Genomic DNA, 24,045 nt, shown 5'->3' with positions numbered 1-24,045 from the left:
TATTCCATTGTGTGAATATATTATAATTTACTTTTCTATTTTAATTTTGATGGACATATGAACGGTTTCCAGTGTAAGGCTATTATAAAGAAGTTCTATGAATATGCTGTATATGTCTTGGTAAACATATGTCTATAGGGTATAAGAATAGGTATGGAATTGCTAGATCATAGGATATACATATATTGGACTTTAACAGACACTGCTGAACAGTTTTCCAATGTGATTATTCCAGTTTACAATCTCAGCAGCAGAGGAGAGTTCAGGTTGTTCCACAACTTCACTAATACTTGATATAGTCTTCTTAAATTTTAACTATTTTGCTGGGCATGTAGTGTTATCGTATTGTAGGTTTTATTTGCATTTCCCTGAGGCTTGAACAGCTGTATATAGTGTACTTGCCTTTTGGATAACCTCTTTGGTGAAGTGTCTCTTCACCAGAGATATTTAGAGAATTTTCCCAATTTCTCCAAATATCTTTTTTTTCCCTGATTGATTTCTATTTTATATATTCTGGATACAGGATGTTTATAGAAATATAAAATATTTCCAGTTTATATTTTCTGGATACAAAAATATTTATATGAGTTCTATAAATAGAACTGCTGGTCAAACTCATGGTCAAGGGGACAATTTGCATATTAGCCTTTTATTATATAGGATATACACTGAGTGGCCAGATTATTACGCATTCAGAGATAATAATCTGGCCACTCAGTGTGTATGTATATGTATGTATGTGTATATATATATATATATATACATATATATATATATATATGTGTGTATATATATATATATATATATATATATATATTTCATATATGAGTCCTTTGATTTAGTCCTTTGTTCTAAATCAAGTATCTCCTACTCTGTATGTCTTTTATTCTTTGTTATCTTTTGATGGCTGTATCCTAGCTATTCTAACTCTTTTAAGGCTAAAGTGAATTAATATTGTTACTCTCAATCAAAAACCTTAGAAGGTTTCAACTTTGATCACCCTACCAATGTATGTGCTATTAATGTCAATATTGGCACTAATATTGTTTTATTTGGTAAACTGGAGGCCCAGTGCATGATTTAATCATGCACCTGGTGCACCAGCGGGCTGGCTGTCCGCCGGTGCCCCAGGCCTTCCGAAAGCCTCTGGCGCTGCGGAGGCTTTCGAAAGGCCTTGCGCCGGAGCAGACAGCCGGCCAGGTCCCCCGCTTTGGCCTTTGATCGCGGGGGACCTGGCCGGCTGTCCGACGGTGCCCCAGGCCTTCCGAAAGCCTCCGGCGCAGCCATGGCACAGACGCTGGCCCAATCAGCTACCCCGGCCACCCTGAGTCCCGCCCCCTGCGCCTCCTGCTGGCCCAATCGTGGGCGTAGCGGAGTGATGGTAATTTACATATTACCATTTTATTATGTAGGATACTTTTGCTCAGCTTTCTTTCTTGCATCCAGAATTCTCTATGTGGGATTATTTTCCTTCTTCCTGAAGTACATACTTTAGAAATTCTTTTTTTATTTTTTTCAATCAGAGGAGAAATACCTTTTTTCAAAAGAGGCTTACTTGAATAGGAATATTAAAAAACACTTGTATTTTTTTCAAACTTTTCTGTTTCATACCTACTCTCCTCACCTAAGCATTTTGTGCTGCTCATCATAAGAATTGCAAAAACTTATTAATGGGTTCAGCAGCCCCCTTTGTGCTTTAGCAGAATGTTTAGATTACTCAGAAAAATCTTCTTCAGCTGTTTTCATCATGGCATAATCACTGAACTTATAGGGACTCTCCCTGGACATCATGTAATTGTATGAAAAGGGCTTTTAGCTTCATATTTAGGGCTATCATTTAACTCTTTTATTCACTTCAACTTATTTTCCTCTCTTCCACTTTCCCCCTATACTCTAAATAATTCTATCATTTCACACCTTAAGGCATGATTTTTAAATTAATGCTACCTCTGTGCTTTCTCATTCACCTCATCAGATATGTCTCCCCCACCATATCTTTTTTAAATGAAAAATTCTTTCATTGTGGTAAGAACACATGAGAGCTACCATTGTAACACATTTATAAGTACACAACACAGTCATGTTATCTATAGGCACAGTCTTGCTTATCCTTAAAGGGTGGATGTAATCCTTTGGGGTCCCGACTTTATACAGAAGTCTCCTATTATAAACTCACTCTGGGCAGGCCCTGGGGTGCAGCCCCTGTACTCTGCATGCCGTGCAGTCAGAACAGGAGCTCAGGGGACTCAGAGCTCAGTAAAAACCCTCAGGGCAAAAGTAGCTTGGCACTCACTCACTTCCCAGGAGTCCTGTTGCTGCAGGTGTGTAGATGCTTTCTTTTTATATCAGTTCTGTGATACTTCCATAAATTAAAAAAAATTCTTGTTTCTGTCAGGACAGTCATATTATCTCATCTACTATATTGTCAGAAACTAAAGTTTGATTTATTCTTTCTTTCCTTTACTTACCACAGTTTTTGTTAGGCAGCTGATTGCCACGTTATGGAGATACAGAGAAAAATACCCAATGGTCTCTGATTTTCAATGTGCTCACAGTACACCATGGCAGGGACACATGTACATGATGAATTATAATGTAAGCATAATATGGTTTTCCAGAAATGAAAATAAATGAAGAGAACTAACAGTTATTTAGCATAGGAACCAGCCACTTTAGATGCAGTGACAAAACAACACTGGGAAATAAGTAGTAGCCGCCTCATTTGCACATGTGAGTAAGTAAATTTTCCAAGGTTACAGGATTTGTATATAGTGGTCCTGGGTAGAGAAATGCTCAACTCTAAAGCCTAACATGGAAACGTGGTCATTCAGTTGTGAAGTGTCATGGAAACAGGTGAGAGGAATTGTGGTCCCCGGAGCGTGGGAAAGCAGAGATGGACTGAGGCGAGCGAGGCCTCAGAAGAAGTGACTTTTGACTCAGACCTGAAAGGATTCACAGCACATCAGCAGGCAGAGAATGAGCAGAAAAGCATTTCAGACAGAGGAAAGAGATCGAGCAAAGTTACAGGAGCACTTAGCCAGTAAGCTGAGCATAGAGCAGGGGGTGTGCAGGGAAGGTGTGTGGCAGGGATGAGACCCGCTAGCCTGGGGTCCTTGAGTCTATCTCATGATCACTACAAATTTATTCTTCTTACAACTCTGATTCTCACACTTTTTGAAATATCAGTGGTTTGCTATGGCTTATTGGGCTGGAGTGGACACCTGTTTTCTTTGTCTATCCAGTGTCTATTTTTATTTTTTATTTTCTGATTAATGGCCCTCTTATTTTCCTTGGGAAATCTAGCAACCTGGCGTTAGGTAGTTTTGCTAGATCTGATTCTACTCCCAGCTCCAGGGGTGAGTTTATGACCCAGCTGGATCAACCAGAGCATCAGATTCCCCATTTATAAGGACTGGTTCAGGGATGGCATGTGGCCTAAACAGAGCCTGTAAGATTCAGAGCTGGGCCTTTTCTTAAAACTGTTGAGAATATGACAATTTCCAGTTTTCCTCTGGGGTTCCTAAGAGAACAGGGTCTGAGCCTATCACTGCTAGATGCCATCTTGCCTCCACAGGGGTAGGATTTGTCCAAAAGTGGAGTGACCCAGAGGGAGCAGAGCCAGGAGCAATGCTGAGCCCTTGTAGTATTGCTTGTGTCCCTGGATCCAGCCCTTCCCAGACTTTCTGCTAGGTGAGCCTCCCTTTCTTTGCCTTTTTTTTTTTTTTTTTTTTTTGCTTAAGATAGTATGATTTGGTTACTGTTACTTATAATCAAATGTCTTAACTAGCATAAAGGAAAAATGCAGCCTAAAGTAATGATATCATACTATAGCATCAGTGTGTCAATTACTTGGGCCTACAAAAACAAACCCATTAAGATCTGGTAGATTAAAAAGAAGAAACAAATATTTGCTGAGTACCTATTATGTGGCATACTTTTCAATTTATCCTTCAAAAAACCCTTGTGAGGCCCACATTATGATCTCTTTTTATAAGAAACCCAGCTGTAGGAATATGAAGTTACTTACCCCATGGCTAATAAATATTAGCGTCTAAACTGAACTCAGGTCTTCTGCCTCTAAGTCCAGTGCCCTTTCCACTACTGCTCAGCTGCCTCACTAGGGCAAGTTACTTGATACATAAAAGATGTTCAATAAAAATTTAGAAAATCAATTAAAATCTTGGCAATGCACCATTTTAAAATCTAATATGTAAAAGGCCAGTGGACGTAATGCCATAATGCCGTAACGACCAAACGACAAGTCACGAGGAGGTGCATTGATGGGTCACGTGGCAGTGGCGGGTGAAACTCTGGGTCTCATGCGATTTTGCACGCTGGGCCTCTAGTAATATCATAATGGTGAAGAGAACCAGGAAGAAATGCAACTTACATTGGCCTTGGGAGTGCCTGGCCAGCTTTGGGTCCTGGGGGCAGGCCTCTGTCTGGATGCTGTCAATCACAGCATCCTGCTCTCTGGCCAGCGGGCTCTTCATATGTCTCAGAACTTTCATCATTGGGACTTTTCCATGCGTCTCTTCATAGGAACCCACCTAAACACATGCAACAGGGAGAGTACTGAAGGGCTTTGACTTACCTGTTTAGTTCTCTGATTGCTCATGCTATTTATTAATTCCTCATAGACAGCACTTACTTATTATTTTAATTAACTCTGTCTTACTAGACTCTGAATTTCATGAGGACTCATACTGTGTTTTTTGTTCACCTCTGAATGCCCAACGGATGCTGGTCACAGGAGGCCAGCAGGACAGAATGGAGCACTGACCAGAGTCAGGTTCTTATAGATTTAATCTCACTTACTCTTCATGACACCCCACTGGAGAAATATCCTTAGTGCTCTGGATAAAGAGTTTGGAACGTTAAATAACTGACATCTGGTCACACAGCTAGTAATATACAGAGGCAGGACTTGACCCTATACCCCTGTGCTCTTGATCACTAAGGAATACTTGGTTCCTTTCACCTGAAATTTCATCTTTTTACCCACCATTCTTCCATTCCTACCTCTTTCCAGCGTTTGTTGAACACTTACTGAAGTTGAGACAACATGCTATCCTTTGGAAATGGAGAGGTGCTACCTACACAGTAGTTTATATGAATGGAAACAATACATACAAATAATTAAGGTATAATGTGGCAAGCTTTTCACAACAATATTGCTCACTGAGATGAAACAGAGAGGAGGAGGAGGTAAAATCTCTTGGTTTTAAGAGACAGGGTTGGGGAAGACTTCAAAAGCAGGTTTTATTAAACTGTGTTTTAAAATATTAGTAAGAGGTTGATTGAGGGGCTAAAGGATCCACCTGGAATATAAATCAGCATGAGTAAATGCATGTGGTATTTAGTGTCCTGTGAGGATAGAATGGAGGCTACTGATAAGGGAAGCTTTGAAGGGCCAGGGGGAAAGAATAGGGGGAAGACAGGAAATGAGACTAAAAAGACAAGATAGAATGGGGCTGAGTTGGGAAGGGTTTTGCATCTGAGGCAGTGTGTGGGCTTCATCTCACAGTGACAGGGAACCAGGCAGGAAAGAAACCTGTTCATATTTTCATTCCAGAAAGATCTAGATAGATTGGGGGAAGAGACACTGGAGACAGAGGAGAATCCGAACATTTCTGGCCATCTAAGTGTTTTCTAATGATCACATGACACAGGAGAAGGGATTACTGTCCTTCTGACCACAGTGGACATGAGGGTTGACTATGATGATATATTTGAAAGTACTTTTAAAAAGCTAAAGTAACCAACAGATAAAAGGCATGGAATTTCCCGAGTTCTTGGTGGGATCTGAGCAAACTAAGAGGACAGTGTTAGGAGGGGCATTCTTTTTAGTCATATAGCCAAGAATGAGTTTTTAAATGGGAAAAGTGAAGGAAGTAGGGAAGTCAATGTTTCACACAGGTATGGTGGCTGCCTTCTCACAGTGTAGCCCATATAAAGTAGTGCATGGATTCTCTTAGGGCCTGTCCTTGGGATTGTGCCCTAGAGTCAGTTTGAATCACAGTGGATTATGTATCTACTGACTTATAGTTTGTATTTGACTCCAAAGAGCACTGCCCAGCTAGACTGCCCACCACATTTGTCTAACACATTTCAAATAACTTCTAATAATATCCAAAACTCAAATCTACTCAATGAATGTAGGAATATGTCCAACCCCATACCTGGCTCCTGTCACATGCCCAGCACTGAGAACATATCCTGCTTTTGCTCTTTAATGGTCAATACACCTTAACCAGGCTCCTCTACTGCCTTTCTCACAAGCTCCTGATTAATGCTTTCGTGACCTCTGACCTCATCCCTCATTTATGGCCCTGGCCCTGCCCCTGCCCTTGCCCTCCTGCCTTAACATACAGTGCTGCTTCTCTGGCTTTGATTCCTGTTTCTCTTTTTAAAAATATGTTTTTATTGATTTCAGAGAGGAAGGGAGAGGGAGAGAAACATCAATAATGAGAGAGAATCATTGATTGGCTGCCTCCTGCACACCTCCTACTGGGGATTGAGCCCACAACCCAAACATGTGCCCACAACCCGAGCATGTGCTCAACCACTGAACCATACTGGCCAGGATGATTTCTGTCTTTCATAATTCTCTGAATTATACTGCTTTGTGATACTCTGTAAACACCCAACCTGGTCCAGCCCTATCCTAGGCCGACACATTAGCTCAGGCTAACACCACCAACAAGCTGATATATCCAATCCCTGCAGAAGAACCTGAGACAATTTGATATTATAAGGTTTCTATACAGGTAGATATTATACAGGTATCTAGAATTTTTTAAGCATTAGTAGTAGCCCTGGTGGAATCTATTGTTTTGAGCCTCCAATCACACTGCTTTAGAGGGAGTACTGTCAACTTGATATCAATACACACACATATAAAGTATTTAGTATTAATAAACTATCAACCAACCAATCAATCAATAGACAACAATAATACATTTCATTTTTATGGTAGCTTATGGCTTACAAAGCACTTCCATGAACATTCTTTCATCTTATCATGACTGAGCGTAGGAATGGGGATGGTGATGATAGTCTCATTTTACAGATGAGATGACAGAGAGACAAAGAGCACAGAATCCTCCCTCCCGGCATGTGCAAGTGCACGGTTGGCACCTGAGCGTCTGTGTCTTGCCCACTGGGTGCCTTGCTGAACTCACACCACCCCACCCTACTGCAAAGGCCTGCGTGGGGCTACTCAGTGGAAAATTCCAAGCTGGAGCTCAGTGTTGCTGTCATGTTCCTATCTTTGGTAAAATGCCTTCAAAACCCACTGCATCTTCTGACTCTGTCTGAGACCTGCATGCCTCACTCTCTAAAAAGTCACCCCGTGGATGGATCATATGACACAGCTATAGTGTACTGTTGGGCTAGAGCCCTGGAACACAGATACCTTGCAAATAAAGTCTGGATGTAGATCCTTTTCTGTTTTCTGAGGTTCCACTTCATGTGGCTCTTTTTCCTTTATTTTTTTATCTTGATCTTCACATTGAGGGCTGAAATGTGAAGAGATACCCAAGAAAAAAAGTGAAGTTTAGAGTGTTTAGATAATAGTGTACCACTCAATCCTAAAGAAAATGAATGGGAAAAATGAATTCAAACAGGTGTCAATTCCTATTCTTCATTTTTTTTTTAAGGTGAAGGGGACCAGGATCAGGCCAACCATAGACAGTTTCTCTGAGTTTCTGTCTGCTCCAATCAATGCCAGAGTAAATTCCTGCTCAAAATTGCCTAATAACTCCCATTGCCTGTAGGATTAAACATAAGTCCCACAGTGGTCTGGCCCCTACTTTTCTTTCCACCCCATCTCCCTCTGCTCCATCCTGCACTTTTGTTCTAGTCTAGACTCTGACAATCCCCCCAACCTACCACGCTACTTTGAGCAACTCTCCCTTTTTACTTCCATTTCCTTTGTCAGACACGCCTTCCACATCTTCTATTGCTGAAACACACAGCACCCTTCTCAGTTTGTCCAAGTCAAATTACCTCTGGAATCTAACCCTGATTCTCTCCAGCAGTCATGCCTTATCTGCAACACTCTGTCCTTCCATCTTGTATTATAATGTAGTGCCTATGCATCTGTCTCCAATTCCTCTGCTTTGCCTTGTCAACTACCTAAAAATCAAGTTACAAAGAGGCAGAACTCTCTTAATCACTCCCCACTGGTGCTGTGTGACCCAGGGTAGCAAGAGCAGGGCACAGTGTTCCCAATGACATGAAGGACTGCTGCGCACCAGTATGTAGACAGCAGCTGCCCTGGAGGAGGATAGGTTCACAGCAGAGAGTGAATGAGAAACAGGACCAAGGACAGAATGCTGGGGAGCGTCAGCATCCACGTGAGAAGTTCCATTTCTGGCCTTATCATGAACTAGATGGTTCTACAACCATGTTTCAATGGAAGGCTGAGAAAGAAGGGCCCTCCGATGAAAGAAGAGGTGGGCATGAAGAAGGGAGAAACACCAGAAGAGAGTGCTGTTCTGAAAGACGAGGGAGGGAAAGAGTTTTAAGGAGTGTCATTCATTCATCTAATTACTGAGCACTCTTGTCCACCATTGAAGCATTTACTGGTTTTCCTGTGATGAACAGGGACTGTGAAATGAGGACTGGGTTCTAATCCCCACTGTCCCTCTTTCTAAAATCTAAGATTAACCTTCCTAAAAATCAAATTTTCTCATGTATAAATGAAAGGTCACAATGCCAATTTCCATGGTTGCCATAAGAATGAAATATGATAAAAGTGTTGAAAGCCTCACATTGTTTATAGCATGCCCTCTTCTTCATCAAAACATATGCTGAGTTAGAATAACCCAGTTCTTTTGTTCCCATTGCAATTACTGATATTTCCTCTAAAGCAGGGGTGTGGAACCTTTTTTTCTGCCAAGGGCCATTTAGATATTTATATCATCATTCACGGGCCATACAAAATTATCAACTTAAAAATTAGCCTGCCATATTTGGTCAAACACTTAAGTAAGTCACTCCTAATGTCTTGGCAGGGCCAGACCAAATGATTTTGGGGGCCTCATACGGCCCTCGGGCCGGACGTTTCTTCCCCCCGCCACCCCCCACCCCCCACCCCCGCTCTAAAGCATTTACCTGCCTTATTGATGTATATGTGCTTTGTAATCCATCTTCCTACCCCCCAGGCCTTGTCCAGGAGTTTCCACACATTTAATATTGTGATTTACAGGAATAACACTGTGGGGGAGAGGGTGCATTATCTCTGCTTTGAAACTCTTTCATGGTTCTCCCTGACCTATCAGACAAAGCCTAAATTCCCACCATCCAATAGAGTGGCCACAGTCCGCATGTGGCTATTGAACATGTTCAAACTGAGCTGGGCCAGGAACACCAAGAACAAGGAAACATGGGCCTTGCCCACAAGGAGCTCACAGCAAGAGGGTGGGCAGGAGGGTGAGAATCAACAGGCATGCTAACAAACAGAATACACAGTGACACTAGTGCGAACTCATGTGTACCTTACAGTGGTGCCACAGGGAGGGGACTGTTACCTCTCCCTGGAGGAGGGGAATCAAGGAAGGCTTCTTGTAGGAGGGACATTTGATGGTCAGTAGGGGCTTGCCAGATCATTAAGTTGTTGCGAGTTAATTAAATGGGCAAAGGCAAAGGGACTTGAGACAGCATGGTGCACTTTGGAAATGTTAAGTTCTTGGGGATTCCCGTGATAGTTCCATGCCTGCTGGATTGTGTGACACTTCCTCTAATCCAAGAGTCTCTGAGGAGAGTGGCGAGGCCTCCGTAACTGCTAAAGTCCCAGTGGCTCGAAAATGGCTCCCATGTGCTGGGGACTCAGTACGTGTTTACTGAGTGAGAGCAGCGTGGTCTGGAGCAAGGTGAGAGGAACAGGTCCCTGAGCACCTTCTCTGCACCAGGCGCCTGGCCTGGCCCAGGGGTGCTGAGCCAGGTCAGGCACTGGAATCAGAGCTGTGCCATCGGGGACCTTAGTTCAGTCATCAGGGGCTGGATTACTCCCTTTCCTTTTGAAGATAAAACTCACCTTTGTTGTTGGTGGAGAAAACTCTTCCAAGGCTGAAAGTAAAGAGGAAAATGGTCATTTTCATAAACCTACCCTCACCAACCAGGTCTCTGCTTGGTTACAGATCATTAGAGACCAGACTGCAAGGAGAGGTGGGTGAGATCTCGGCACAAGCAAATGCAGACACTGACAACAGAAGCTTCCACGAACTGTTCCCAGTGGAGCTGAAGGTCAACCCGAAAAGAAAACAAGCATTTCTGAAGTGACAGCGTGCGCCAGCGGGAATGTATGATTTCACTTAGAAAAATAAACAGTTTGCTGCATACCTTTCCAGGAATGCATCTGTAGAATAGAAAGCTTTTAAGTCATATGAAGAAGTACAAATTTGTAATATTTGAGCAATACAGTATTTCAGTGGACAAATTGGTGAGTGTGCAGGTCATGCTGGGAATTCTCCCGTGCTGATCACACACCCAGTTACCCAAATTCAGCTCTCCCATGGTCTGGGTTTGACTCCATTAAAACTATGTCCCACTGATGACAACACAGCCCCTCATGGATTTACTCATCACAGCGCTGGTGCCATTCCATATTTGGAATCTAGCCAAGAACCTGAAGAAAATAGAGACTATCTCAGCATCCAAAATGCTGCCACATAGTCCAGGCCCAGCAGCTCAGCATGCCCGGGCCTCCATTCAGGGCCCACTGGTTTCTCTTTCCTGTATCATCTAGCCATTCAGATGGCAGCACTGGTAGGACCAGGGAGGCGGACCTCATCTCAGATCTCTGCCCCTCTGGGCCCCGAGTTCTCACCTGTAGAGTGGAAGCAGTGTACCCGCTCATCAGTGATGCTGTGGATGAAGTCCTACCATGTACGCACCAGTGCCTGGCACACACAGACCTGGTCCATACCCGCCTGAGCACACAAGGGACTCACTGATAGACACGGAGATAGTGAGAGTAGAAAGAAATGACAATTGTCAGAAAACGATGACAGCACAGACTTGTGGTGGTTTGTGTGATGGCAACCGGTCTGCGCACCTGCAGGGGCCCAAGAGCATCTGTCAAGGAGGAGTGTGGACTGTACCCATTCAGCCCCCTGCGCTCCCGTCTCCAGGAAAGGGTGACAGCAGTTTCCAGCCACCAGGAGAGAAAATCCTAAGATGACCATAAACATGTCTGAAGGCTGAAAGTTTTAGTTTAAAATGAAGAATACGTTCACACTGCTTTATTTTGCGAGGGAAACAATTTGGTCCTTTGGAGAGCGCACTGCACAGAGAAGCTGATTATTTGCCCACATTGCCAGGTAAGGGAAGCATTTTACTAGAATGCTTCTGCGCTCGCTAGTAGGAATAATAATCACCTAGAGTTTTCCAGCCACACATCAGCAGTCCTTTCCAGTAAGCCCAGAAACTGGTGCAGAAAGTTAAAAGGCTCTAGACTAATGGTACCCAGTGAGAAAAGAGTAGAACCCTAATGGACCCAGTCACAGTGTTAGGTGAGTGCCTACTGTGTGCCAGCTGCAGTGCTGGGTGCTTACCTCCTCTGTCTCACTTAGTTCTCGCAGCATTTCAGTGAGACATGTACTGGGCCCCTTCTGCACTGACATCTGCCACTGCAGGTGTGGTAACCACAGGCACGCACTCCCTGCCCTCTTGGAGAACACACCATTTTACAGAAGACACAATGGGAGCTGGGAGAGATCATATGCATGGACCAGACTCCAGGCACTGGCTCTTAAACTGTGTATCTGAATTTACCTTATAGTCATTCTCACAACGATCCCAGAGGTGAGTATCTGTTACCTCTATTCTACAGGTGAGGAAATGGAGGTTCAGGCTGCACAGCCAGCAGCTGGGATCGAGGCCAGGGATGGTGCTTGGGCCCTAATCAAGTTGCTACACTGCCTCCAAGGAGTGATCTGGTGCTGTGCCTGCCAGGAGGCCAGAGGATGTGCCTTCGAGGTTTGGGCAGTCTGTGAAAGCCTGGGATGTGCAAATTTGTCTTGTGCCAAAGATATCTTCCCCCCGAAGAGACAGTTAGTAAAAGCCAGTGGTGCTGGGTGCCAAAGATGAGGGGCTGGGAGTGGATGAGGATCAGCATTTCCCATTCCATCACACATCTTCTGTCTCTGACACTGGGGCTCAGGCTTCAGAACCTTATCAGCTGGAGTCTGAGAGCCTCAGACATCACGGGAAAACTGACAACAAGGACCTTTTCTCCCTCCTAATCGAAACTACTTCGGAATCACCTCTGCACACTGTTTTAGTTAGAAAGTTGTAAGAAGAAAGGAAGTGCCCGGTCGGCGTGACTGAGTGTTTGAGTGTCAACCTATGAATCAGGAGGTCACAGTTTGATTCCTGGTCAGGGCACATGCTCGGGTTGTGGGCTCGATCCCCAGTGGGGGTGTGCAGGAGGTAGCCAATCAGCGATTCTCTCTCTCTCTCTCTCCCTTCCTTTCTGAAATCAATAAAAATACATATATTTAAAATAAAGAAGAGAGGAAACAATACCTTTTGGAGTTCTTCAATTCCAACTTCATAAGTTGCTAAAATAAAGGTGAAAAAGAATTATTTCAAGGCAGTTCCTTATAGTACTGGTTTCGTACAGTACCCAGTGTGAAATCAATTATGCAAGACCACAGAGTTCAGGGTTTTCCACCTTCACACGGATCTCTGTGAGGCTTTGTCAAGGTGGTTTGGGAAGTCCTGGGTCAGTGACCACAGTTTTAATTTCGTGGGGGATTTCCAGGATGGAATGTATAGTCAAGGAAAACATTTGAAACAATTTTGAGTTTCCTGTTGGGGTAAATACATTCCTTCCCTATGATTAAGAGAAATCACTGAAATTGAGTGGTAGCACTCAGAAGACAAACTTGAAAGGAAAAGGAAAGGGGGAAAAAGTCAGAAACAGTTTACATCCCATTTCAACAGAATGATTGCTAAAGAGTAGTCGGACCACCAACTCAGGCTTGAAGACCTTTTGAATTTTTTCAATAGTTCTGTGGATATTATTTAATGACATGATGCCAACCTAACAAACATGAGTAGTGGCAAGAATTAGGGTTCAAAACCCAGTCCTGATACTACCTGTGTGATTGCAAACACATTACTTCATTTCTTTGAACCTCAGCTTACTCATCTGTGAAATGGGGTCAGTTGGTATCTGCCATACAGAGATAATGGGAAGATTAAAGGAGTTGATGTAAGAAACTTAACGTACCTAGCAGGTCACCATTGTATAGAAAGTGATTTTTTTGACAAAGTTGCTAGTTTGATGTTTCCTTGCTTAAAAGTTATCTATAAAAGTTTTCCCTTACTGTTAATGAGTGCATAATGAGTAGGACCTCCCCTCCCCATTTCTTTTCCCCCTCTTTCTGCTAGAGTCCTGAAGCTTTAGTTTAGAAAAACTGACCAAACATCATGTTGCATTCCTAAGCCATAATTATTCTAAACATACAACCCATTCTTAAAGGAAAGGAAACCCTACGTTTTCTGTAGGGACTACCCACATGGGATTGTTAACACACAGGCCTAAAATTCTGGGTGGATGATTAGTAATATGTAAGTCAACTTGGGTAATTGTACACTGTTATTTTTACTGGTTTTTGAATCGAACATTCTGCTATTACTTGCTTTAAAAACTTTGTTTAGCTATTAATACATTTAAAATGATTGCTTATGACACAGATGGCCTTATCCATTCAAAGTATGGATATTTTTTTCCAATTTTAAAAAATATCTTTTCTTCCTCCATTTTATTTGCCATATATATTTATTTAGAGAATTAACAAATCATGGTCTCTTTGCTTCTCCTTGGCATTGGGTGGGGAAGATATTATAATTCTGTCTTAGATATGGGGCAACCAAGGCTCAGAGACACCTTACTTGACAAGGCCAACAAAAAAGGGTGATACAGTCCCTTCCATAGCCTGGCTGGTAGAGCGGAGGACTGTAGTTGATTCCCCAAAAAGGGTAATGCATGCACAGTTAAAAACAAATTCATAATTTAATGCTGCTTTTAAAACAAAGTTTAAACAAAGTCTTGCCATCAAAACTTGCTCCCGGGATAGGAATGTAAAGTTCAACGGGCTGTACCCCAGAGGGTCAGGAAGGGACTAGGAACACACAGCATTGGAGTCCTTGCTCACATTTCATGCTGAGTTAGATAACCCTCTCCAATGAACAGCAGCATCCCAGCCGGGAGAAGAGGACAACTATCAGAGGGTAGAATGAAAACCTTCTTGAAGGAGAAGCAACATAAAGTGGTGGGAAGAGCGTGGACCTCAGAGGCAGTCTGAGCCCATTTCACATTATAGCTCTACCACATAGCCCTTATGTGACTTTGGTTACTCAATCTCTGACCTTGAGTTTCCCATCTTTCAAAGTGGGTTAAAATCACCCTATCAGCAGGATGTACACAGAAGACCTAACGCAGAACTGGGACCCATCACACAAGGTCAGTAAATGCTAGTGTTTATTCTGGCACCAACATGTACACCTTTCGTAGAGAATTGACTGATCCTATAGGCAGAACAGAAACATAGAAACTTGTGGAAATGCTATAAGTCCCTGTTTCTTCATCTTCTTCCCTGAAAGGGTCTCTTTTTTCACATAAAGTTCTGAGCTTTTTCAGCATACCAGAGGCAGGAAGACGTAACTCTGAATGATTGGTCAGAGCCATTAAATGAATCCTATGCTCCTATCCAGGCTAAACACAGGGACCTAATTCCCATGGTCTGTTATCTCCTTCTCCATACACGGAGCTTCCAGGACTTCAAGAAATACATTGCAAGAAGAGAGATGAAGTTTGTATAGGAGGACAAGGAAGAAAAATGAATTGCCATAACCTTGATCTTTCCCTCCCACATAGCGACAAAAGGCAAAGCATCTAAGTAGATCAGTGAAGGAAAGACCAGAGGAGGGCAGAGAGAGGGCAGCGCTGAGTCCTGAGATAGCACGCATGCTCAACTGGATGTATTTATATTTATAAGAGACTAGACAAAGGAGGGGGAATTAGATGGTAAAGCAGCATGGCTGTGGATGTTTAACTTCATAGTCAGCTAGGGGAAAATACCATTTTTGACACATTTTCAGTCCACACAGGGTTACAATATTCATTGGCTTAGCAGACTTACAACCAGCAATTTCTTTTGCGGTGCGCAGGTTAATGGAGTTGCCAGAGTGTCTCAGGTATGAAATTGTTGTCTCATAATTATGTGGTTCTTCAAATTCAGCACTGAGAAGCATGGAGAAAAGAAGGTTAGTTAAAATAAAATGTTTCTTTAAACATATTGTAAAACTTTTTTGTATTTTTTCCTCATTAGAATAATATAAGTATGTGTGGCCAATATGGTAACCTGAGCAGACATGGAAGGCACACCGTCCCTGTTCTAAAGACATAGGAATTCTGGATAAAATATTACAATACTAAGATTTATACAAAGAACACCTAACTCATCTAGAAATCAGTAAGGTAAAAATCTCCAGGTGCCAGACATTGAGAGGAAACTCACAATTAAAGATGTAAATGAGAACTGTAACCAAGGGACTCAGAGGCAAATGGGAACCAAATAAAGAAAGATCTTAGCGACTGGTCGACTAAGGTCTGAGTTGGAAGTTACGTCTGAGAAACAGGCCTCATCTGAATGGGAAGCTGAAACTGAGCCATCAGCATGAAGTCCAGAGTCACAAAATGCCACCCCATCTGCAAAAGAAGTTCTAAAACTATTGGTACACTCTCCTAGGTTCTGAGCTGGAAGACTGTTGCCTGACAATGGCCATTAGAGCTAAGAGAGAGTCCCCATGAGATATCAGAACCTTGCACAGGCATGGGTTCCAGATGTAGACTGTCTGTGTAGTTCCAAGATGCAAAGCCAAAACGGTGCTTGAAACCCAACCCTCCCCTCTGCTAAAGCAACTCTGAAATTACTCCATAAACATACTTCCATATCCTTGGATACCTATGGTTTCTAAAGAAACAGTCCCCACTATAAACAAGCTTATAGTCACAACTGCACACCCCACCAGGAAAAGAACAAACATAGATAGTCGGAAGATATCACTCGGGAGAACGAAATAACAGAATGACATGAATGTGACTTTAAAATAAATAAATTTTATGTGTTCAAAGAAATAAAGTGAGGAACAAAAGCCACTAGAGGGTGTGAAAAAACATGTGGAGTAGGCGACAGGAGAAAGAAGTTATAGAAATAATAAATATAGTTCTTAAAAGAAAAATTTTAATGTATAGGTTGAAAAGTAGATTGGGTGCAGCAAAAGAGAGAATTGGTGAACTAGTTAAATCTGAGGAAGTTACCCAGAAGGTAGCACAGAGAGATTAAGAGATGAAAAATATTATTTATTATTATTATTTTTTTTAATATATATTTTATTGATTTTTACAGAGAGGAAGGGAGAGGGATAGAGAGTTAGAAACATCGATGAGAGAGAAACATCGATCAGCTGCCTCCTGCACACGCCTTACTGGGGATGTGCCTGCAACCAAGGTACATGCCCTTGACCGGAATCGAACCTGGGACCCTTCAGTCCGCAGGCCGATGCTCTATCCACTGAGCCAAACCGGTTAGGGCAGAGATGAAAAATATTAAAGGAAAAGTTAACAGTAGGGAGGATAGAATAAGAAGGTTCAATACACACACACACACACATAGTATCCCCCAAAATGTATACATACACTTTGAATAATTATAAAGGCAGTGTTTATTAAGAATAAAATGGCCCAGCCAGTGTGGGTAGTTGAGCACTGACCCATGTACCCAGAGGTCACTGGTTTGATTCCTGGTCAGGGCACATGCCCAGGTCGTGGCCTTGAATCTCTGGTGGGAGCCATGCAGGAGGCAGCGACCAATGTTTCTCTCTCTCTCTTTCCTCCTATCTCTCTAAAATTCAATAAAAACATATTTTAAAAAAGAATAAAATGGAATTAAAATATCTACACTAATAAAAGAGAAACATGCAAATTACCATCACTCTGCTACGCTACCAGCCAATCAGAGTGAGTATGCAAATTAACCTAAAACATGGCGGCAGCCCCACCCCCCACTGCTCCAGGCCTGTGGGGGTCGGAGAATTCTGGCGCCAGCGCCTGAGGCTGGCTGCAGCCAGGGAGACCAAGAAGCTGCCTGCCCCATGATCCCAGGCCACAGACAGCCGCAGAAGCTGGCCGCACCATGTCCTGGGGGAGACGGAGAAACTGGGCCCCAGCGCCTGAGGCTGTGTGTGGCCTGGAAGACGAAGAAGCCTCCTGCCCCGTGATCCCAGGCCACAGCCAACAGCAGAAGCCTCACATCTGCCTGCCCTACATCCTGCGGGAGATGGAGAAACTGGACCCCAGCGCCTGAGGCTGGGTGCAGCCTGGAAGGCAAAGAAGCCACCTTCCCCATGATTCCAGGCTGCAGCCAGCTGGATAAGTCACCCACACTGCATCCCAAGGAAGACGGAGAAGCCCCCTGCCTGCGGTCCAGGTGCCAGTACCTGCGGCTGGCTACAGCCTGGTAGACAGAGAAGCCACCCACCCCGTGGTCCTAGGTGCCAGCACTTGTGGCTGCAGCCCAGGCGAAGCCACCTGCCCACCATCCCCTGTGGCTGCAGCCAGCCTGGGTGCCTATGGCTGACCAGAGGGAGGGAAGCCTGGATCCTGGGTGCCTGTGGTCGGCTGGAGGAGGGAATCCTGGATCCCAAATGCGGGGCCAAGGCAGAGGTGGTTAGGGGCAATCAATCCAGCAGGGGAGCAGTTAGGGACAATCAGGCTGGCAGGCAGAAGAAGTTAGGGGCAATCCGGCAGGCAGGCGAGCAGTTAAAAGCCAGCAGTTCTGGATTGTGAGAGGGATGTCTGACTGCTGGTTATCCCTTGAGGGGTCCCAGATTGGAGAGGGTGCAGGCCGGGCTGAGGGCCACCCTTTCCCATCCTCCTTTCCCCTGTGCACGAATTTCATGCACCGGGCCACTAGTTAAATAATAATATGATGGTGAGAGAAGGCTATGGGAATTATTCTCAGGTCTTTATATTGTCTAGGAGCAGGGTAGAGATTTCGACTAACATCAGACTTAATTGTAGATGTCTAAATTTAACTATAATCACTAAAAAAGATTGAATAGAATATTTAACTTCTCAACTGGTAGAAGGAAAATATGCAAAAAAAAGTTTAAATGTTTAAGAAGGCAGAAAAGGAAGAAAAAATACAAGTAAAGAAATTTCATAGTAAATTTAAAACATGAAATATAATGGGAAATAGTCCAAATAGATCAAGAATCATAAAAATGCAGAGATGAACCTACTCCAATAAAATATAGATTATCTGACTTGATGTCTTAAAAATCCAGCTAATGCTGCTACAAAGCAACAGACAAGCCAAAGCGCTGGCATTGATGAATGGGAAAGAGAGTCAAACCAAATACTAACCAAAAAGAAAGCTTAGGTAGGTATATTAATAGTAGACCATACTTTAGCATGACTGTTCAAGAAAATGAGACACACACACACACACACACACACACACACACAATCACAGAATAGAGGTAAAAAAAAGAGGACAAAACTGGGGATAGCTTCAGGTTTTCAGAAATCTATAAAGATGTTATGATCAGTTCTCTGCCAGTAAGTTTGAAAGTCTAGAGAAAATCAGCAAATTTAGTGAGAAATATAAAATTACCACAGTGACTAAAGAAAAAATAGAAAGATAAGCCACTAAATCATAAAAGGGCTTGAATAAACAGTGCACACACACACAGTCCCCCCTACCCACCTCCACATTCTGCCCACCTGTGGTGAGGTTTAATGACTAGTTTCAGAGAACAAAAAAAAAAAAAAAAAAGGGAAAAGCTATGCTACTCATTTTTAAGGTGAAAGAATAATTTTGATATGAAAACCACAAAATCACCAATGAAAGAAAAATATAGCCCACTCTCACATAAGACATTTTAGCCCAAATAAAATAGTAGAAAAATGAACTAATCAGTAATAAAAACAACTAAAATTTCCCCAAGACTTCAAGGATGACTTAACATCAGAAAATCTGTCCTTGCAAGTAATCATACTGGAACAATGAAAGTGAAAAAAACAAAACACCTACTCGGATTATTTTAATAGATGCAAGAAAGCATTCCAGGTAGATAAACTTTCTTAACTAGATTAACCTCCAAAAATGTCACAATAGCAAAGTGGAACAAAAAGAGTTAATATGTAAACTCTATTAGGAACTCCTGCAATAGAAAGACAAAGAAACCATTAGAAAATTGGACAAAAGCATATGGTAGATATCACAGAAGCAAACAACTAAAAAGTTTAAGTAAATTCACAACCTCACAGTAAATGGGGAAATAGAAGTCAAGACAATGAGAATTTGGTTCCACACCCTTCAGTTTAGCAAGAATCTTAAAGTTTGAAAAAACATCTCATTTAGCAAGAATATGGAAAATTGAAACTCTTCATACAGGCTTGAGAATATGAATTGGAAAAACTATTTTGGAGAATAATTTCTCAATACCTAGTAAAACTAAAGTTGTTTATTTACTCTTGTTTAGCCCTTTTAACTCTAAGTAAAAAACCCCAACAACCTAGAGAAACTTGCTCATATTTACTTGTTATTATATGAGAATTATTGTTGCAGCATCACTGGAAAGGTTGAAACTTTAAAACAACCTTCATGTTCCTCATTAAAGGAATACATGAACATACTGTGCTATATTGTTTATATAAAGAAATATAGGCGATGTGTAAATGGAATGAATAAACTAGACTTACACGCATTAACATATAATATGAAAACACAGCTTTGGAAAAAAATCAAGTTGCAGAAGGATAAAATAAGATGCCATTTATACAAAAATGTAAAATACTATACCTTTAACAGATATGTGAGTTTGTAGCTAAAGTGTAAGAAATATATTAAATGAATCCACTCTTGCATTCCCAGCTGAAGTTGCCTCTGGGAAGGGAGAAAGAGAAACTGGGCCTGGGGAGTGAAACGAAAGGAACTTCAACTGTGCCCATAGCAAATGTAAAATACCGATTTCACACTGGATGTGGACAGTAGGGGGGAGAAAAATTATCCATAATTCTCCCACCTCAACACAAGTGAGGTCTCAGTACTTTGGTATTCTTCCTGGTTTTATTTTCCATTTAGAGGTATATCTGCATAGTTGTTATAGGCAAAAAGGTGGGAGCACTCTCTTTTCCTTTTTTCTCCCCATTTATTATTATACTAGAGGCCCAGTGCATGGATTAATGCACTTGTGGGGGGTGGGGCCTGCAGAGATCGGCCCGCTGTGGGAGCGCCGCTCATCCTGGTCAGCTGAGTGGCATGCCCACTGTGGAATGCACTGACCACCAGGGGGCAGCTCCTGTGTTGAGCGTCTGCCCCCTGGTGGTCAGTGCACATCATAGCAACTGGTTGACTGATCGTTCGGCCGTTCGGTCACTTGGCTTTTATATATATAGACTAGAGGCCCGGTGCATGAAATTTGTGCATGGGGGGGGGGTGTCCCTCAGCCCAGCCTGCACCCTCTCCAATCTGGGACCCCTTGAGGGATGTCCAACCGCCCATTTAGGCCCGATCCTGGTCAGACATCCCTCTCACAATCCAGGACTGCTGGCTCCAAACCTCTTGCCTGCCTCTGCCTGATTGCCCCTAACTGCTTCTGCCTGCCAGCCTGATCACCCCCTAACCCAGTGGTTGGCAAACTGTGGCTCATGAGCCACATGCGGCTCACGAGCCGTGGTTTGCCGCTCTGTTGACTAATGAGTTTGCCAACCACTGTCATCTACTACCCTTTACTTCTTTGCACACTTTATGCCACAATTGCCTAATCCTCACAGCTTCCAACTACATGGTAATATTTAGTCTAGTCCAGTGGTCGGCAAACTCATTAGTCAACAGAGTGGCAAACCGCAGCTCGCGAGCCACATGCGGCTCGCGAGTCACGGTTTGCCGACCACTGCCCTAACCACTCCACTGCCAGCCTTATCAATGCCTAACTGCTCCCCAGCCAGCCTGATTGCCCCTAACTGCCCTCCCCTGCCGGCCTGGTCACCCCTAACTGCCCTCCCCTGCCAGTCTGGTTGCCCCTAACTGTCCTCCCTTGCAGGCCTGGTTGCCCCCAACTGCCCTTCCTTGCTGGCCTGGTCACCCCTAAATGCCCTCCTGTGCAGACCTGGTCTCCCCCAACTGCCCTCCCCTGCCAGCCATCTTGTGGTGGCCATCTTGTGTCCACATGGGGGCAGCCATCATTGGCCACATAGGGGCGGCAATCTTGTGTCTTGGAGTGACAGTCAATTTGCATATTACTCTTTTATTAGATAGGATATTAAGTACATTTTACCCAATTGTTTTTTTTGTTTGGCCATTTTGGGTATTTTTAGGTCCTCCCCTCCCCCCCATGGTCTCTGTAATATTTTAAATATGAAAAGAAAACATAATAAATTCTAAGGCATCATAATTTCTCCCCTCACTCTTTGACTCCCCTCCCCCTGCATGAAACAAGAGAAATTTTCTTAAAATATAGACTATCCCATGTAACTCATGCTCCAGGGGCCTAACAATCTCATTGGGTTTATGGTAAATTAACTTTATTAATAAGAAACAATTTGTGGAAAAACTGAAAGAAGATGTTTAATCAATTTCTTGCACTACTTTTGTCAGAAATGGATAAACACCCGATTTCAGATGATCAGAAAGAATTTCACTCAAGTGTAAAAAAAGGGCATCTTCAGATTCACTGTCTTAGCAGAAAGGCAGAGTCAGGATTAATGTGAAGGGAGAAAAAAGATACTATAGATACATTTAAACCACCCTTTTGCTCCCTGACAATGTCTTTTATCTTTTTTTCTGGTCCATTAAAACCAGACCTGAGATCTGCCTTGATTTAATGCAGTGTGGGTCGATAGAAAGAACTTGGGTTGCAGGGAAGAAATAACTCGATGAATTAAATATATCTCTGCTTCAGTTTCTTTCTTTCCACATTTGTTAAGTCTATAGTCTGTCTCCAGAACTGTAGACATCATTGGGAGGCAGCATAGAATTACAGACAGACTTGGCTCTTGCGGTCAGCCCAGCTCTTCTACTTTCTAATGATAAAATATTGGATACATCCCTTAGTTTTTAATTTTTAATCTTTAGTTTTCTGCTCTACAAAACAACAATAATAAAATCTGATTTAAAAGCAGGCTATCGATATTGAATGCAATATTTGCCCTCTTCACATAGACCTTCTACAAAAGTATGATAGTAATATTATTATGCTGGAGGACAGAAATTATAGTGTTCTTTAAAAAAAGGTTTGGGGTTTGCATTTTGGAAAGTGCTTTTCATTACTGGCATAGTATCACTTTTATATATTTTCTGATTTTCTTACAGGAAACCTCTGGTAATTTAAGTACTAGATAATAAACCATTAGTGTTTCTTGAAGATCTCGTCAACATTATCTGTGTTCAAGAAGAAACAACAGTTCTGTAAATGCGATGAGAGCGTTAAAGATGATTTACACAAGCAGATGCTTTCCTATTGGCTTGGACCCTTAGAGATCCACCTGCAAAACAAATTTTTGAACAAGTTGACTTTCTCTGGCTGAAGCATAGGCCCATGACCTCCTCTCATTCTTGTTTGCATTTGCTATGTCTACCCTTGGGACACAGCCCTCCTTTGGAGAATAATTTGCCAATCTCTGTCTTAGGCTGTTCACTCTAGAGAAGTGGTACACACAAATTACCCATCCCAGTAGCAGCTACTGTTTGTTGAGGGTTTACCATATGTGAGGCACTGTACTTAGATTCATCATATCCATCTCTGTGTGGTCTTAAGCAGTCATTTAGATTCTCAGGGCCTTAATTTCTTCATAGGGTCACTGTAGGAATAACTGAGTTAACATTTGGGGAACAACCAACAGGTACTTTTCCTTTCTCATCTTCCTCTGGATCACTTTGCATGAGACTGCATCAAAAGGTTTCACTGAAAAAAAAGTTCTAGAAAATAAAAAGAGCTTATACTAAGTAGGAAGATTGGGACTTGAGCAGCAAAGCCTGCTATAGCTGTACTTCTGTGCTTATTTCATTATGGGGTAGATCTAAGTGGAAAACCCACCTTCTTCCACTTCTTATGTCAATGGGCCGGCCACACACTTTGGAGGCAAAGAGACCAGGAGTAGCTTAGCTAGGAGTTGCTCTGTGTGGTATTCTACAGGTTCTTGGTGACAAGGAAATATGTGACCATGTGATTTCTCAATGTCCCAAAGTACCACACTGGGCAAATTCCTATTTCCAATAAATAATTCTTACAAGACTACTCTCCTCCCCAGCCTTCACCCTAAGAAACCTTTTTCCTGAATTAAATGATTGATGATTAAACTTTAAAAAATTACATACATGCTACCTAAAATGGACCTGAAAATGTATTTGTACTATGTTCACAAAAAATACACAAAATAATTCCAAGGACGTGTTTCTCTCAAGAGCTAATAAAGCTTCCATCTTCTACATTTTAGATGCTTGATAAAGATGAAGAATCAATGAAGCAGTCGGGCAGAAGGGTGGTAAGGGGACACACGCTTTGGAAAGGCAGATGTGGGGCTGAATCTCAACTTCACCTGTGACCTTGGGTGGGTAATTGGGCCCAAGTCTCTTCTTCCTGGACATATATTATGCTGTGTTTACTGACATAACGTAAATGCTACCACTACCACCACTACCACTCTGCCTACCATTCCATACTTCCACCACTTGAACTTCTATCACCTCTACCACTAGCTCTACTACTTTCTCAATTTTTACAGAACACACACACATATCTATGCTCGCGCATAGATCTTATCTACACTAATAAAAAAGAAATATGCAAATTGACTGTACCTTCGAGACACCCACCAGCCAATCAGGAGTATGCAAATTAACCGAACAAAGATGGTGGGTTAATTTGCATATGCAGGTGCCAAGCGGCCAGGGACGGGGTGAGATGCTTATGTTATCGCCATGGCGACGATGCAGGCATTCCACACCGCCTCAGCCACTC

The 24,045-nt window shown here is 42.6% G+C and overlaps 1 protein-coding gene across 1 annotated transcript in view; it reads right to left on the bottom strand.

Annotated features, from left to right (window-relative positions):
- FYB2 (FYN binding protein 2) overlaps positions 1-24,045 on the bottom strand; it is a gene marked incomplete at its 5' end in the record, with an annotated part of 111,286 nt that overhangs the window by 36,972 nt on the left and 50,269 nt on the right. Inside the window, 5 exons of the mRNA XM_079777376.1 lie at positions 4,391-4,550; positions 7,418-7,520; positions 10,043-10,074; positions 12,535-12,569; positions 15,159-15,259. Of these exons, the coding sequence (XP_079633502.1) occupies positions 4,391-4,550; positions 7,418-7,520; positions 10,043-10,074; positions 12,535-12,569; positions 15,159-15,259 (431 nt within the window). The remainder of the gene's footprint in view (positions 1-4,390; positions 4,551-7,417; positions 7,521-10,042; positions 10,075-12,534; positions 12,570-15,158; positions 15,260-24,045) is intronic.

Source organism: Cnephaeus nilssonii (assembly GCF_951640355.1).
Source record: "Cnephaeus nilssonii genome assembly, chromosome: 7".
Taxonomy (NCBI): Eukaryota; Metazoa; Chordata; class Mammalia; order Chiroptera; family Vespertilionidae; genus Cnephaeus; species Cnephaeus nilssonii.
The sequence above is the reverse complement of the archived record's forward strand: the minus strand, read 5'-3'. Positions and strand labels throughout refer to the sequence as shown.